Source organism: Oncorhynchus nerka, linkage group LG24 (assembly GCF_034236695.1).
Source record: "Oncorhynchus nerka isolate Pitt River linkage group LG24, Oner_Uvic_2.0, whole genome shotgun sequence".
Taxonomy (NCBI): Eukaryota; Metazoa; Chordata; class Actinopteri; order Salmoniformes; family Salmonidae; genus Oncorhynchus; species Oncorhynchus nerka.
Window position 1 is genome coordinate 35993990 of NC_088419.1, and position 17600 is coordinate 36011589.

A 17600-nucleotide genomic window follows, 5' to 3' on the forward strand; every position below is an offset into this window, starting at 1 on the left:
TACCATCGAGTCATATTTATCGCATCGTGAATAGAATAACTTTTATTTTCAAAGAAGAAAGCACCCGTTTTTTTACATTGAAATTATCCCCCAGACGAATGTTCTAATATTCTGAAGTTGAAGTCATATTGAATTAAACAGTGTTTTTTAATGATTCATTGTTAAAAGGCAACAACACCATTTTAGAGCAGGTGGTAGGGTCCAACGTCCTCTGAGAGCCAGTGAGCAAGAGAAGTCGAAGGCCAAGACTAGGTAAAATGTCACTTTTTTATGCCTTCCTATAAATTCGTTATTAGTTTGACGTCGTTATAAGTATTTCTATAGCAGTGCAATACTTAAAATATATATATAATTCAATTGCAACATACTGTAGAATTATTGTGTGAAGAATCGAGGCATATTGTTTGCGAGCTAACGATGTTAGCTGGTCCTATTGAGTCCATGCTTGTCAGCTAGCTTGCTGGTTTAGATTAATAACACAGATATATATGGTAATAATTTCAACGATAGTTGACGATAGCTATTAGCTAGTTTAAAAAAAATAGTTACCGGTAGCTACCGGAATGAATGTATTTGCTGATGCAGTTGTGGGCACAAATTAGCTATGATAATCAGCTGATATAGCTAGCTATTTCTAGATTTGAGCAAATACACTCATTCTTGTCAGAAATTGAATATTTGCTGATAGCAGTTGTGTGGACACAAACTATCTATGGTAACCAGTTGATATACAGTACCAGTCAAAAGTTTGGACACCTCATTCCATGAGGTTTCTTTATTTGTACTATTTTACACCTTGTAAAATAATTGTGAAGACATCAAAACTATGAACTAACACATACAGAATCATGTGGTAACCAAAAACAGTGTTTAACAAATCCAAATATATTTGAGATTCTTCAAATAGCCACCCTTTGCCTTGATGACAGCTTTGCACACTCTTGGCTCTGTTGCATACTGGGTACATATTCAATGGTCGGCAGTGGAAATGTGTTAAAAGTCAAGGGGTCTGAATACTTTCCGAGGGCACTGTGTTATATATACACATACACCATTTAGCAGACACTTTTATCTAAAAGATACTTAGTCATTTGAGCATACATTTGAAGTATGGGTGGTCCCGGGACTCCAACCCACTATCCTTTTAGCGTGATGCTCTAAAAACTGAGCAACAGCGGACCACATAACATTTGGTTTTTAGTGACGGGTTTGGGCATGCATTTTGAAGCATCCTGTCATAGGCCCTACCACTCCCATTGCTTCAATAACGGCGATGCTAAGGCTAGCTGTGGGGTAAGTAAAGGCAACTAAGCCATATTCTCTATCATTTTCTCTTAGGATCAATGGATGAAACACTGTCGATAAAATTAAGTATATAGTAGCCACCATTTGCCTTGACAGCTTTGCACAGTCTGCATTCTCTCAACCAGCTTCACCTGGAATGTTTTTCCAACAGTGTTGGAGTTCCCACATATGTTGAGCACTTGTTGGCTGCTTTTCCTTCACTCTGCGGGCCAACTCATCCCAAACATCTCAATTGGGTTGAGGTCAAAATGCCCTTACACAGTCTGGAGGTGTTAGGTCATTGTCCTGTTGAAAACAAATAAGTCCCACTATCTGCAAACCAGATGGGATGGTATATCGCTGCAGAATGCTGTGGTAGACATGCTGGTTACGTGTGCCTTAAATTCTAAATAAATCAGACAGTGTCGCCACCAAACATCCCCACCCCACCTCCTCCATGTTTCACGGTGGGAACCACACATGCGGAGCTCATCCGTTCACCTACTCTGCATCTCACAAAGACACCGCAGTTGGAAAAATCTCAAATTTGGACCCATCAAATCAAAGTTTATTTGTCACGTGTGCCGAATACAACAGGTGTAGTAGACCTTAGTGAAATGCTTACTTACAGACATTAACCAATAGTGCAAAAAAGGTATTAGGTGAACAATTACATTTACATTACATTACATTTAAGTCATTTAGCAGACGCTCTTATCCAGAGCGACTTACAAATTGGTGCTTTCACCTTATGACATCCAGTGGAACAGCCACTTTACAATAGTGCATCTAAATCTTTTAAGGGGGGAGGGGAGAAGGATTACTTTATCCTATCCTAGGTATTCCTTAAAGAGGTGGGGTTTCAGGTGTCTCCGGAAGGTGGTGATTGACTCCGCTGTCCTGGCGTCGTGAGGGAGTTTGTTCCACCATTGGGGGCCAGAGCAGCGAACAGTTTTGACTGGGCTGAGCGGGAACTGTACTTCCTCAGTGGTAGGGAGGCGAGCAGGCCAGAGGTGGATGAACGCAGTGCCCTTGTTTGGGTGTAGGGCCTGATCAGAGCCTGGAGGTACTGAGGTGCCGTTCCCCTCACAGCTCCGTAGGCAAGCACCATGGTCTTGTAGCGGATGCGAGCTTCAACTGGAAGCCAGTGGAGAGAGCGGAGGAGCGGGGTGACGTGAGAGAGAACTTGGGAAGGTTGAACACCAGACGGGCTGCGGCGTTCTGGATGAGTTGTAGGGGTTTAATGGCACAGGCAGGGAGCCCAGCCAACAGCGAGTTGCAGTAATCCAGACGGGAGATGACAAGTGCCTGGATTAGGACCTGCGCCGCTTCCTGTGTGAGGCAGGGTCGTACTCTGCGGATGTTGTAGAGCATGAACCTACAGGAACGGGCCACCGCCTTGATGTTATTTGAGAACGACAGGGTGTTGTCCAGGATCACGCCAAGGTTCTTAGCGCTCTGGGAGGAGGACACAATGGAGTTGTCAACCGTGATGGCGAGATCATGGAGCGGGCAGTCCTTCCCGGGAGGAAGAGCAGCTCCGTCTTGCCGAGGTTCAGCTTGAGGTGATGATCCGTCATCCACACTGATATGTCTGCCAGACATGCAGAGATGCGATTCGCCACCTGGTCATCAGAAGGGGAAAGGAGAAGATTAATTGTGTGTCGTCTGCATAGCAATGATAGGAGAGACCATGTGAGGTTATGACAGAGCCAAGTGACTTGGTGTATAGCGAGAATAGGAGAGGGCCTAGAACAGAGCCCTGGGGACACCAGTGGTGAGAGCACGTGGTGAGGAGACGGATTCTCGCCACGCCACCTGGTAGGAGCGACCTGTCAGGTAGGACGCAATCCAAGCGTGGGCCGCGCCGGAGATGCCAACTCGGAGAGGGTGGAGAGGAGGATCTGATGGTTCACAGTATCGAAGGCAGCCGATAGGTCTAGAAGGATGAGAGCAGAGGAGAGAGAGTTAGCTTTAGCAGTGCGGAGCGCCTCCGTGATACAGAGAAGAGCAGTCTCAGTTGAATGACTAGTCTTGAAACCTGACTGATTTGGATCAAGAAGGTCATTCTGAGAGAGATAGCGGGAGAGCTGGCCAAGGACGGCACGTTCAAGAGTTTTGGAGAGAAAAGAAAGAAGGGATACTGGTCTGTAGTTGTTGACATCGGAGGGATCGAGTGTAGGTTTTTTCAGAAGGGTGCAACTCTCGCTCTCTTGAAGACGGGAGGGACGTAGCCAGCGGTCAGGGATGAGTTGATGAGCGAGGTGAGGTAAGGGAGAAGGTCACCGGAGATGGTCTGGAGAAGAGAGGAGGGGATAGGGTCAAGCGGGCAGGTTGTTGGGCGGCCGGCCGTCACAAGACGTGAGATGTCATCTGGAGAGAGAAGAGGTCAGAGCACAGGGTAGGGCAGTGTGAGCAGAACCAGCGGTGTCGTTTGACTTAGCAAACGAGGATCGGATGTCGTCGACCTTCTTTTCAAAATGGTTGACGAAGTCATCTGCAGAGAGGGAGGAGGGGGAGGGGGAGGAGGATTCAAGAGGGAGGAGAAGGTGGCAAAGAGCTTCCTAGGGTTAGAGGCAGATGCTTGGAATTTAGAGTGGTAGAAAGTGGCTTTAGCAGCAGAGACAGAGGAGGAAAATGTAGAGGAGGGAGTGAAAGGATGCCAGGTCTGCAGGGAGGCGATTAAAGAAAGAAAGAAATAAAACAGTAAAAAGACATTTGAAAATAATAGTAGCGAGGCTACATACAGACACCAGTTAGTCAGGCTGATTAGTATGTACATGTAGATATGGTTAAAGTGACTATGCATATATGATGAACAGAGAGTAGCAGTAGTGTAAAAGAGGGGTTGGTGGGTGGCGGGACACAATGACCTTCATGTCTTAAAGTAATAATGGACTGTCGTTTCTCTTTGCTTATCTGAACTGTTCTTGCCATAATATGGATTGTCTTTTACCAAATAGGGCATCTTCTGTTTACCAACCCTTCCTTGACACAACCGATTAGCTAAAACGCATTCAGAAGGAAAGAAATTCCACAAATTAACTTAAGGCACACATGTTAATTTAAATTAATTCCAGGTGATGACCTCATGAAGCTGGTTGAGAGAATGCCAATAGTGTCATGAAGGCAAAGGGTGGTTACTTTGAAGAATCTCAAATAAAATATTTTCATTTAACACTTTTTTGGTTACTCCATGATTCCATGTGTGTTATTTGATGTCTCCTATTATTCTACATTGTAGAAAATGGTAAATAAAAACCCTTGAATGAGTAGGTGTCCAAACGTTTGGCTGGTATTGTAGCTATTTCTAGAATTTAGCAAATGTGCAATTTGACAAATTTGCTAGATTAAACTACTGTAGCTAGCTAATTGACTGCCAAATGTTATGACGTTCATCCTTTACCAACTGCTTATGAAATTGACATCAGAAAGACTGGTATGCTAACTTATGCTGCACCAAAGATTTTTTTTAATACAATTTGGTTGCATACAGTAATCTAAAAACGTGTGTTTTGTCACCAACAGGAAGTATGGTGAACTTTGCTGCCCTGATGCGTGACCATTGGGTTAACATATTTGTCCCCCTTGGCTTTGTTATCGGGATCTACATGGACAGAGCACAGGACCAGAAGCTGACCGCTTTCAGGAACAAAAGCGCATTGTACAGCAGGTATAAATCTGCAGCACCCACACATATACTATAGATGCGAACCATACTGTGCTGGCACAGATTTATTTTCAAGCAACTGTAGTGGATGTGAAACCAGGCCAGTATAGCTTGGTCCCAGTGTTTATCAGGCATGGCAGTATCTAGACATTAAAGCATACATTCCTAGAAATAATCTATGTGGGTTCTAATGGTTCTCTGAATTTTCTCCTCTATAAAAAGGGAGCTGAAGCCTGGCGAGGAAGTCACCTGGAAGTAGACCCACCTGTCGTGGAATATTTATTGTGCATTAGTCACATCTCCTGTTGTGATTGACATTTTCTGGATGGTCTTCAAATCAAGCACCCTGATACGTTTCAGTCACTGTATCAACCAATAAACATGCCCCGTTGTCATCTTAACCTCTAGTCATTCATTTGTGATTTAAGTATACACAACTATAGCAATAAGACAAAGTTGGACATTAGCAACACACACAAACAAGGAGTGTTTTACACCAATATGCAAGTAAGTTTAATTCAATACTTACTGAACAAGGGTAACATAGTAATAGAGCTGAAATAGCTATTTTACAAACAGTTTTTGAAGATTTTAGATGAATTTGTTGTAGAGGGCAATGCTGATGGACTACTGAGTAAATGACCACTGTCCTAAAAATCGGAACAATTCTACCTACACATAATAGTGAAGTGAATGATGCTGGCATGGCAAGCATTTATTTTGAAACTCTTCAGGATTGCTGCAGAGGTTCTGCAGTGTGAATAAGCCCTCTCTTAAACAGCAGCTCAGCCAAGGACACCTGGAAGAGCAGGGAATTACATCTTTAAGAAAACTGCAGTGCAGAGACCAACACTGTATATCATCAAGGCTTGACCATGCACTACAGAGATGCGTATGTGGTTAGACTTTATGCAGAAGAAAGCATACATGTTTTAGCAATGTTGCATAACATGTTGAGGAAACACACCTTGTCCTCAGCCAACTTGCATGGCAAGCTGCCCACTGTCACAAACTTTGGATATGCATGGATCAGAAACTCCATGGCATCTGTGTGCTGAAAGAGTTGCATCATAAAGGTCATCACTGCAGTGCACCATATCAGACAGGCACACGTCACTGCTATATTAGCAAAGCAATTACAGAGACCCAAACATTCATACCTCTGCTTTTATTTCAACACTCTTGGGCTCCTCCTTGTGGTAGACTCTGGAGTTGTCAGCAGTGTAGTAAAGCCAAACTGCTTCTCCATCACTGCATAACCTGCAGAGGCACAAAGGAAAGTCATGGTCTTTTCTGGAAAGGTCAACCCTTTATAGCCATGCTTTTGTGTTTAATGCTGAGAGCTACCTGGCGATTCCAGAACGGACGAGTCTGACTCTGATCTGGCCTCTGATGGCCACACCCATGTCCACCGGCTCTCCATTCTCCCACCTGGAAGGAGCTCCCTGGACACTGCTGGCCCTTTCCTCTGTGGATAATCATCAGAATCATTTAAACTGGCGGAGTCACATTAGTCACTTTAAAGTGTGACATTTTAGAGTAAATATTTACATTGAGTCATTTAGCAACTATTATACACAGTGACTTACAATAAGTGGTTTCAACTGAAGGTAAAAACAACCACCTATCACAATTTCAAGTAAAACCTTGTGGTACCTGCGGTGAGCATAGGGGGGAGACAGTCATGGAGATAGCCCCTAGCTTTCTGATCCACAGCAGCATCCACAGGGGCAAAGGTTGATAGCTTCTTCATCAGACCCTCTATTCTGGATAGGAACTGGGCCCTGCGTGGATCCTCCTATACGTGCACAGGTAGATTGAGGGTCGTTACGAGCGTGCAACGTTACAGTATGTTCCGGTAGAAATAGATGTTGCAGAACATATGTTCTTTGCAATGGGGCGTAGGCGTCGGCTCTGTAGCGTTTCTATCTTCAAACGTGTCACCCTTCTAAACACCCCTGCTGAGGGTGGGTGCTTCAAGGTTGATTGTACATTTGAAACCAGGCACAGATAAATGGTGGCATCTGAAGTACCTTGTCTGAGTTCTGCACCCCCATGTACGTCAGGTAATCCACAGGCAGGCCTCCTCTGAAGTCCACATCCTCCTCCATGGCCATCTCTAGGGCTGCTGGGACCACCTGTCAAATAGATCATGTTCTACATCATACACAATACAAGCCTATACTTACAAGTAAATGCATTTTTTTGTATGGACATGCCATATTGTATAGCCTGCAATATTTTCAGTTGTTTTCTTACTCAAAGTGTAAATGTTTTTATTGATACAAAATTAGACAAAGAACTGGACTATGTCCCATACAAGGAATGCATAGGATTAAGCAGGTTAATAACAAACCTTTGCCAGTAAGTTTCCCCAACTGTTCCTCTGGTAAGATGAGACAGTGATGTGGAGGGAGTGAGCATCCGACAGGCAGTCCCCCTGGTGGATGAACCCTCGGGGGAAGTAGAGGAGGTCCCCAGCCTCCAGGACTGCCTCCAGGATGGGCTTCCCGATCTCTGAGTGGCTAAAGTTAGCTGGAGGAGGAATACCAAGCCATCTGTAAGGAATGAGCCTGAGGTACAGGGGAATGATCGGTCATGCTTATTGTCTATTCATAGGCACAACAGTGGACAAAAGATTACTTACGACTGGAAACGACAGGCAAGACCTCATTTTCTGACCTGAAAAGTGACAGGAAACACACATCCCACAAAATATATTTGTTTCTCAGCAGAGTTTTCTGACATGAATCAAGTTCAAAATGGGTTGATGGTGCTGATCACCTTTTTGGGAATTGTACTGAGAAACTAGTCACCTGGGGTTGTAAACTCTCCAGTGCTTCTTCCCTTCCAGCTGAACCACAAAGGCCTCAATATCATCGTAATGTGGAGCAAAGCCCTGTGTTCCTGGAGGTGTCAAATACCTGGGGACGCAAAATACATTTTTACTGAAATGTCATGAGGAAGTGCATCAGCATGCGGTAAGAATACAACAGAATAGTTTGTCCTCCCAGGAGGAAATTATGTTCACTGTCCCATACATGTTCAATAACTTTCAATGTTGTGTGAGAGCATCTCACTGGTCAGATAGATTGTCAGAGAGGGTGACTCACATGTTGGCTCCTGCCATGCTGCCAAAGTGCTCCTGGAGGATGGACAGCACATTCCACACAGTGGAGGAGAAGGCCTGGGGGTTAAGCATACGCAGCGAGCAACCACTCTGGACAACATGGAAGACAACAGGTTGGGTTTCAATATTATGTTGAGGTACTAAGGACTTCTAACTAAAACATGTTACACGGCCATTGGTATGATCTAACCAACACCTGCTCACACTTTGTAAATGAAACTTGACAATCAGTAGACTTTCACTTGACTTTTTACCTCATAGAAGTCCCATACAGTGAATGGGAGAGCCCTCCCTGGAGGATTGTGTGTCTCTCTTTTGCCGTTTCTGTAGCTGGTGACATCCAGGTTCACCCCATACTGAACGTCATCCTGAAAATATCAATAGGAAAAACCTTATTTGAGCAACAAAAATGACACTAAACACAGAAGATGTGTAGCTAGTCGTGACACCTTACCCGTCTTAAAATGCGATCAAACTCTGCTGTGGAGAACAGTCCCGTATAATAGTCTGGATTCTGACGTTTGATCAAAACTGGCTTCTTTTCCCATGCATCTCTATAAGATCAAGGAAGACAATAGTTAACAAAGGAGGTCTTCCTGTGCAATCGACTACAATACTGTACTGTGAAAAGCTACACTGACATCATTACCTGAAGAAACTCTTGGAGGGAATTGGGTGGATGAGCCACTGGAAAAGTTTGCTGGCTCTCACCCTGCTGTTGCTGACTTTAGCCAGGTCACTCAGCAGAGCATCTAGTGCCACTCCGCTAATCTCTCCACACTGTACCTCCTGCATGCAACCAGACAATCAGCATGTTTAAGGGGTTCAGTTTGACCAGCGAGGCACAGAATAGCTTATATTGATCACAATCAGTTGAGCTATTTGGGATGCAAAGTGATTGTAGAGCAGCGATTCTGCTGTCTGAATACAATGTAGTTTATCTCAAACACATACAATGACTGAAAAACCCAGGGAACCACCGTCAAACAATTACATAGGCTATATGCTGATGCCCCAAACTAACCTCTGCCAGTCTCTCCACCCTCTCCTCTCTCTGTGCCGCTTTTTTGACCTGCTTGCCCATCCGTTTCCTTTTGGTCTTTTTGATGGATTTGGGGGTCTGGATACCATTTTCCTTCTGCTTCTTTGCTGTAATCTACAAAAGCATCCAGTAGGCAGAGGCAGTCAGGCATGAAATGGTATTAGGCAATCAACAGTCAATTGCTCAGATGCATATTGCAATAGTATATTAAACAGATGTTCCTTACTTATATACACATTATGGAAGACGCCAACTTCAAAATACATACATTTGCTAGCTACTTCAGTTGATTTGTCAACACAGTTGACGTTTGCCGGCAAAATAGGACACTCAAAAAAAAACAGCCTATCTGAAATTGGAAGCGAGCAAACCCCAATAGTAATAACATAACCCAAAGTACCTTCACAGAAGATGTTTTAACTTCAGGAGTCGATGCTAATAGCGCATTTTGGTACAATTCAAAAGCTGACACATGTTTCTTCTCCATGTTGTCGAATATTTTCTCATTCCTGACGTCATCAATAGTGCGACAACAGGGATATTCTTACGGGTATTTTATCGCTACATTCTCTATTGCATCTGGATTAAAACTGAACGTTTCTACATGTAAAATCTTATGTTTATATGACTCTGGTGATAAAGACAGATTCTGTCCTCTCAAATTAAAGAGCTGAAGGAGGTCTGGAAGTATTGCATTTTGTTGACATAAATAACACTTTCAAGATCAATTGGTTGAAAAGATGTTTGGTCAATACAAAATCAATTTGGTATTTCATTCCAAACAATGTGTTAAATAAGTTTGGAGGTTTTCAATTTTTACTGAAATGTAATTATATTCCATTAAATTGGCTAGGTTTCACCAACAAGCTTTAATGTCCTGGAAAATATGTTTTCTGTATAATTTTTCCACTCATAAAGCTATTTGTGGAATAATTCAAACATATCTGTAAGGAATAAGTCATTGTTCTACCCTAGCTGGCATGAGAGGAATATTTACTTTGTTTTTGATGTTTTCGACAACAGGGGTAATATTCTTGCATATGCAGAATTTAGAAACTGAATGAGTTTCCAATTCCTTTCAGAGAGTTTATTTCTGTGATCAAAGCCATTCCCAGAGGTCTAACTACACTAATGAAAACTCATCTTAGCTTTGGTGTGGATCACAGAGCTTATCCAGATCTCAGTTTGGAAGGCGTTGGCTTACTTAAGAAATCTTGTTGTAATAAATACATAAGACAAATTTCCCATTCACGGAACCAACTTACGCCTCGAGGAAACATTTTCTGGAACATGCTTATTCCTGACATTGTCTTGGTTGATGCCTTGCAAATATTGTATACCAAACAAATTTAAGGAAGTGCACTTTAAAATTCTACACAAGAATCTATGTCGTCCAAATTTGTGGCTATTGATGATGTCTGCATTTTCTGCAAAGAAGATGGTGAAAATCTGACTCACTTGTTCTATGAATGTAAATCTGTGATAATCAATCAAATGTATTTATAAAGCCTAGAGAGAGAAAAGAAACCTAGAGAGGAACCAGGCTATGAGGGGTGGCCAGTGCTCTTCTGACTGTGCCGGGTGGAGATTATAACAGAACATGGCCAACATGTTCAAATGTTCATAGATGACCAGCAGGGTCAAATAATAATAATGACAGTGGTTGTCGAGGGTGCAACCGGTCAGCACCTCAGGAGTAAATGTCAGTTGTCTTTTCATAGCCGATTATTAGAGTATCTCTACCGCTCCTGCTGTCTCTAGAGAGTTGAAAACAGTGTGTCTGGGACAGGTAGCACATCTGGTGAACAGGTCAGGGTTCCATAGCCGCAGGCAGAACAGTTGAAACTGGAGCAGCAGCACGACCAGATGGACTGGGGACAGCAAGACGTCATCAGGCCAGGTAGTCCTGAGGCATGGTCCTAGGGCTCAGGTCCTCCGAGAGAAAGAAAGAAAGAAAGAAAGAAAGAAGAGAGAGCATACTTAAATTCACACAGGACACCGGATAAGACAGGATAAATACTCCAGATATAACAGACTGACCCTAGCCCACCAACACATAAACTGGGAAAACCTAACATAATACTTATATACTTTTTTGAACACTATCAAAGTTTTTAACATGAAGGATATAATATGTTACTTTTGCAATGATAACAAGACAATTGAAATGATTGTGAATTATTACATTTCTTGCCAAATACTTTAGACACAAACAAAAATTCCAGAATTCTATAACAAAATTACAAATATTTTTGATTGAATTTAATGATCTTGTTGAGACATTATACCTTGTGAATAAGAAAAATAATAACATCTTCCTGAATCATTATAATGAGATTTCTTCTGAGTGAATGCAATTGCACTAGACTTGTTGTTCTTTAAAAAAATATTTTTTATATATTAAATGTTTTGTATGTATTTAGTATTTTCTTGTTTATAACTGTGTTTTGTTTTGTTAGACATGTTTGGTGTAGCGATGTAAGTTGTTTTGTATTATGAATAAACAAAAAAATAAAAAATATTATTATTATTAGGGATTTTTATTTGTAAATCAGCTAATTTACAAGCTAGATAAAGAACTTTATCGCCCTCTACTGTGCAGGCTGTTAGATGCAGCAATCTCTTTTGTCATACTCCGAGTGCTTTTACCAACGATGTATGGAAACCCTGGGCTATGTATTGGTCATATTGCCCCTCCCTGGAAGGAACAGTCCATAGAAATTAATGGAATTAGACAGTATTTCAATTGAATGTTTCAAGGACAAAATTACATGTATTTAAATTGTGAGGACAGCAATATTAGCGCTCTAAAAAAAGTTTTTTAAATGTTTTAATTTGTAATCGTTTATGTCTAGCTCACATGCCATAATTTGAAAGTATGCATTAAGGTATCTGTAATGGAATAAACCTGTCAAATTAGAAATTAATAAATGCATTTGTATAGCTTCCGAAATACGTTTTTACACCTGAGGAGGAATACCAAGATGGCTGCGCGGTGGCTTCAATACAGAATAAACGTGTCAAATTATTAATTGTCATCCAGAGTTTGTACACATCGTTAGTTTGTACCAAAGGTTATGACAACTAACACCCTTTAATCTGTGTTTGTACGGTGTAGGCTACTTTTAAAGCCTTTACATAGTGCTTACTTTATTAATGCTGCTCTAGATTTAATTACATATGAAGCATGGAAAATAAGTAAATCAACTTCATGTATGATTTTCCTTTGCTCAAAAGAGGTATGCATGGTCTACAAGCAGAGCAGTTTTAATACCTCTCACTTTGTAACATGATAGATGTGCTTTTATGGGCAGCTGGCTGCCTCCCTCAATACTTGCTAAGCCAAATGCCATTATATAGTTTAGGGTTTGGGGAGGGTTTTTAACAGTACCTCCCGCCCTGTGCCATCGGTAAAGACTAGTCAAGACCTTTTGTCAGAGGCTGTCGTGCTTAATATGCCCCTGCTACATACCCCTTAGTTTACATAATGTATCTGTTTAAATGATGAAATCGACTGTTTGTGGATGTATTGTTTTATTTAGCTTGCACAGTACATCTTGTGGGCATACTCCGTATAACAGTACAACCACAACGTTTATGGCCACAAGGTGTAGCACTTCACCGCGACAGTTTGTCCAAGGTTCAGCAACTCCCAGTCCCAGAATGCTTCAGTATGCTTGCCTAGCCTTCTCCAACAATGCAGCTCAATGTAAAATTTATCGTGCACACAGGGGGATCTAGATCTAGCTAGCTACGCGTACATGGTTACATTAAACACCGAGCATGCCATTTTGTTATCACCTTGCATAACGTGACATATATTTTGAAGCCTTTTGAAGGTTTTTATTTGGAGACATTTCGGAGCTTCATACCGGGTGAGTAGCAAGCTAACTACCTAGCTAAACTAACATTCGTCCGTTGTGGATAGCTGGTTTATTGGTCAGATGAGACATGGTCCCCCTTTTTGCCTTTTCTTCAATCCCCTCATCTTGTTGTGCCGAGACGTATATTACTCTTAACTATTCAGTGATGAATTTAGCCATGTCGCCTCGAGTATTATGCTATTAAAAGCCAGCGTTGTGTTTGTGTGTCGGTCGTTCTTAGTCCCATCGAGAGCGTGTTTGCTTTGATCTCTCCCCTCTGACGGACACGACACACACAGTCATTAGCTAGCTAGCGATACTTATTTTATTTTATTTGACTAGGCAAGTCGGTTAAGAACAAATTCGTATGTACAATGACGGCCTACACCGGCCAAACCCGGACGACGCTGGGCCAATTGTGCGCTGTCCTATGGGACTCCCAATCACGGCCGGTTGTGATACAGCCTGGATTCGAACCAGGGTGTCTAGTGACGCTTCAAGCACTGAGATGCAGTTAGACCTTAGCCTTAGACCGCTGCGCCAATCGGGATCCCATATAGTGTATAGACATTACGTGATTAAGGTGACTAAACAGTACTTGGTGTCAGTGTTACAGGCAAGCAACATGTTGTTTATTGCAGCTAACTAGTAAGCTAGCTGGTTACCTAGTCAATGTAACTAGCTAGTCTTTTTCCCATTTGATTTGCATGCTGCAATGAAGTTGGCTTGCCACAATACTTAGCCAATTCAGTGCCATTGGCATGGAGTGAATCATGGTATGAAGAAGGGTGACACCACACAAACAACAAGGACTTGGGACAAGGATGTTATGTTGTTCTGTTACTATAAGCCTCAGTAGAGGTCCCCAGAAAAGCTACTACTTAGGAATAGTGGTACTAAATAGAGGTAATTGCAAACCTCAGTTTTCCTTAATTATCATGATAGTTTATTGGATTTCATATGTTAGCTATATTGATATTTTACATGCATGGGTTACCAAGTAGGGTCATTTTGACCCAATAAGAAACTATTGGAAAAAGAAACAATCATAGCAAAACATCATTAAACATGTAAATAATGTCCTCTGCAATAAAATAACCAAAACCGACTGTTATTTGAGCCAAATTACACTTAATTTGTATATTCTGTAAAAGGGGTGGTACATAAAATGTATATATACTTCATTTTATTGACAGTGTTTCATCCATTGATCCTAAGAGAAAATGATAGAGAATATGGCTTAGTTGCCTTTATTTACTTACCCCACAGCTAGCCTAAAGCATCGCCGCTATTGAAACAATGGGAGTGGTAGGGCCTATGGCAGGATGCTTCAAAATGCATGCCCAAATCCTGTCACTAAAAACCAAATGTTATGTGGTCCTCTGTTGCTCAGTTTTTGGAGCATCGCGCTAAAAGGATAGTGGGTTGGAGTCCTGGGACCACCCATACTTCAAATGTATGCTCAAATGACTAAGTATCTTTTAGATAAAAGTGTCTGCTAAATGGTGTGTGTGTGTGTGTGTGTGTGTGCTCTGTGGCTCTGTCCCATACTGGGTAAGTACATATTCAATCCTACCATTGAATATGTACTTACCCAGTATGCGACAGAGCCAGAGTGTGCAAAGCTGTCATCAAGGCAAAAGGTGACTATTCGAAGAATTTCAAATATACACCATTTTGATTTGTTAAACACTTTTTTTTGGTTACTACATGATTCCATATGTGTTATTTCATGGTTTTGATGTCTTCACTATTATTCTGTAATGTAGAAAATAGTAAAAATAAAGAAAAACCCTTGAATGAGTAGTTGTTCTAAAACTTATGACAGGTAGAGTATGTATATATAGGTTGTGTGTGTGTATAGATATATACATACATGCATACAAATGTCCTTGTTTTTGTAAGAAAAGCACATTTATTGTCCATTAAAATAACATCAAATTGATCAGAAATACAGTGTAAACATTGTTAATCTTGTAAATGACTGTTGCAGCTAGAAACGGATTATTTTTTAATGGAATATCTACATAGGCATATAGAGTCCCATTATCAGCAACCAGCACTCCTGTGTTCCAATGGCATGTTGTGTTAGCTAATCCAAGTTTATCATTTTAGAAGACTAATTGATCATTAGACAATCATTTTGCAATTATGTTAGCACAGCTGAAAACTGTCGTTCTGATAAAGAAGTGAATAAACTGGCCTTGAGTATCTGGAGCATCCTCGTTTGTAGGTTTGATTACAGGCTCAAAATGGCCAGAAATAAATAACTTTCTTCAGAAACTCGTCAATCTATTCTTGTTCTGAGAAATGAAGGCTATTCCATGTGAGACATTGCCAAGAAACTGAAGATCTCGTACTACGCTGTCTACTCCTCCCTTCACAGAACAGAGCAAACGGGCCCTAACCAGAATAGAAAGAGGAGTGGGAGGCCCCGGTGCACAACTGAGCAAGAGGACAAGTAGAGTGTCGAGTTTGAGAAACAGACGCCTCACAATTCCTCAACAGTCAGCTTAATAAAATAGTACCCGCATAACACCAGTCTCAATGTCAACAGTGAAGAGGCGACTCAGGGATGCTGGCATCTAGGCAGAGTTCCTCTGCCCATCCTAATCTTTTATTTTTATTGGCCAGTCTGCAATATGGCTTTCTTTGCATCTCTGCCTAGAAGGCCAGCATCCCGGAGTCGTCTCTCCACTGTTGACGTTGAGACTGATGTTTTGCGGGTACTATTTAATGAAGCTATTTAATAACCCCAAGAAGTTCTGGAAAACGATTAAAGACCAGGAGAATAAACCCTCCTCACAGATACCCATGTCCCTTAATGTTGATGTGGTTGTTACTGACGAGCACATGGCTGAGCTCTTTAATCACCACTTCATTAAGTCAGCATTCCTATTTGACTCTGCCATGCCTCCTTGCCCGTCCAACATTTCCTCATCTTCCAGTCCTTCTAATGCGTCTATCCCCGATGCTCTTCCGTCTTTCTCCCTGCAGGCGGTCACTGAGTCTGAGGTGCCAAAGGAGCTCCTTACACTTGACCCCAAAAAGCATCTGGGTCAGATGGTTTAGACCCTTTCTTCTTTAACCTGTTATGGCTGCAATCCCGATACCAGGATCGATATGACAACTACCACTGAAAACAGAGGGCGCCAAAATTCAAACCACAGAAATCTCATAATTACAATTCCTAAAACATACATGTGTCTTATATCATTTTAAATCTATTTTCGCTGTTAATCCCACCAGTGTCTGATTTCAAATAGGCTTTTCAGCGAAAGCACTACAAACGATTGTTAGGTCTCCACCACAATTGTTAGGTCTCAACCACAATAAGCACAGCCATTTTCCAGCAAAATATAGCCTTCACAAAAACCAGAAAAAAAGATAATTCAAGGTTAGTGATTCATTTTATCTTCATCAGATGACACTCATAGGACTTCACGTTACACAATACATGCATGTTTTGTTTGATAAAGTTCATATTTATATTTTTTTAAAATCTGAGTTTACATTGGCGCATTAGATTCACTAGCTCCAAAAACATCAAGTGATTTTGCATAGCCACATCATTCAACAGAAATACTAATCATAAATGTAGATGATAATATAGTTATACACATGGAATTATAGATATACCTCTCCTTAATGCAACCGCTGTGTCAGATTTTTTTTAAACTTTACGGAAAAAGAAATGCATGCAATAATCTGAGACGGCGCTCAATTTAAAAACACCACAGCCGCAAAGATGGCGTCAGCATGGTGGTATACATATCCAAACGTTAATTCTGGTCAGCGTTATATCGGACAAAAACTTCAAAAAGTGATATTACCGGTCGAAAAAACATTTAAACTAAGTACAGAATCAATCATTAGGATGTTTTTAACATATTGTTTCAATAAAGTTCCAACTGGAGTACTCCTTCTTGTCTTCGTGAGCAATGGAACGCAAGTGACTACCATGAGGAAAAAGTGGGATCCCAAAATGGCTGCTTGATGGACAGCTGATATATTCTGCTCTCATTCATTCCCACAACAACATAGCAGCCTCATTATAATGTCTATTGATGGTTGACATCTAGTGGAACCCATAGGCAGTGCAACATAATTCATATCTCAAGGGGATTTCATTGGGGACTCTGGTGAATACATACAAGCTCAGATTTCCGACTTCCTGTTTTGATTTCAACTCAGGATTTTGCCTGCCAATATGAGTTATGTTATACTCACAGACATCATTCAAACAGTTTTAGAAACTTCAGAGTGTTTTCTATTCAATACTACTAATAATATGCGGAGGAGCAGGCTGTTTGATATGGGCAGCCATAAAAAGTTAAGGTTGCTGCCTCTATCATCGCCAACTCTATCTCTGACCTTTTTAACGTGTCTCTCCTCTCTGGGGAAGTTCCCATTGCTTGGAAGGCAGCTGCAGTGCATCCTTTATTTAAAGGGGGAGATCAAGCTGATCCTAACTGTTATAGGCCAAATTATATTTTGCCCTGTTTATCAAAAGTGTTTGAAAAACTTGTCAATAATCAACTGACTGGCTTTCTTGAAGTCTATAGTATTCTCTCGGGTACGCAATCTGGTTTCCGCTCAGGTTATGGATGT

General features: G+C 41.4%; 3 protein-coding genes across 3 annotated transcripts in view; 2 read left to right on the forward strand and 1 right to left on the reverse strand.

Moving 5' to 3' along the window:
- The first annotated feature begins 16 nt into the window (after window positions 1-16).
- LOC115107912 (NADH dehydrogenase [ubiquinone] 1 beta subcomplex subunit 1) lies at window positions 17-5355 on the forward strand. The gene is made up of 3 exons (XM_029631678.2): window positions 17-252; window positions 4813-4957; window positions 5177-5355. Exons 2-3 carry the CDS (start codon window positions 4818-4820, stop codon window positions 5211-5213), a joined length of 177 nt encoding a protein of 58 aa, XP_029487538.1. The 5' UTR covers window positions 17-252; window positions 4813-4817; the 3' UTR covers window positions 5214-5355.
- An 86-nt stretch (window positions 5356-5441) lies between these two features.
- Window positions 5442-9656, reverse strand: LOC115107911 (ribosomal oxygenase 1-like). The gene is made up of 15 exons (XM_029631677.2): window positions 9527-9656; window positions 9109-9240; window positions 8734-8873; window positions 8539-8638; window positions 8339-8452; window positions 8068-8174; window positions 7771-7878; window positions 7602-7636; window positions 7311-7489; window positions 6988-7092; window positions 6611-6752; window positions 6302-6422; window positions 6115-6214; window positions 5922-6008; window positions 5442-5753 (listed from the first exon to the last, which is right to left on the reverse strand). The coding sequence occupies exons 1-15, from the start codon at window positions 9611-9613 to the stop codon at window positions 5685-5687; spliced, it is 1626 nt and encodes a 541-aa protein (XP_029487537.2). The 5' UTR covers window positions 9614-9656; the 3' UTR covers window positions 5442-5684.
- Window positions 9657-12784: 3128 nt separating this feature from the next.
- Window positions 12785-17600, forward strand: part of LOC115107913 (exostosin-like 3) — a 38978-nt gene continuing 34162 nt past the window's right edge. The window contains exon 1 of the mRNA XM_029631679.2: window positions 12785-13001. The gene's annotated coding sequence lies outside the window, so the exon portion shown is untranslated. The remainder of the gene's footprint in view (window positions 13002-17600) is intronic.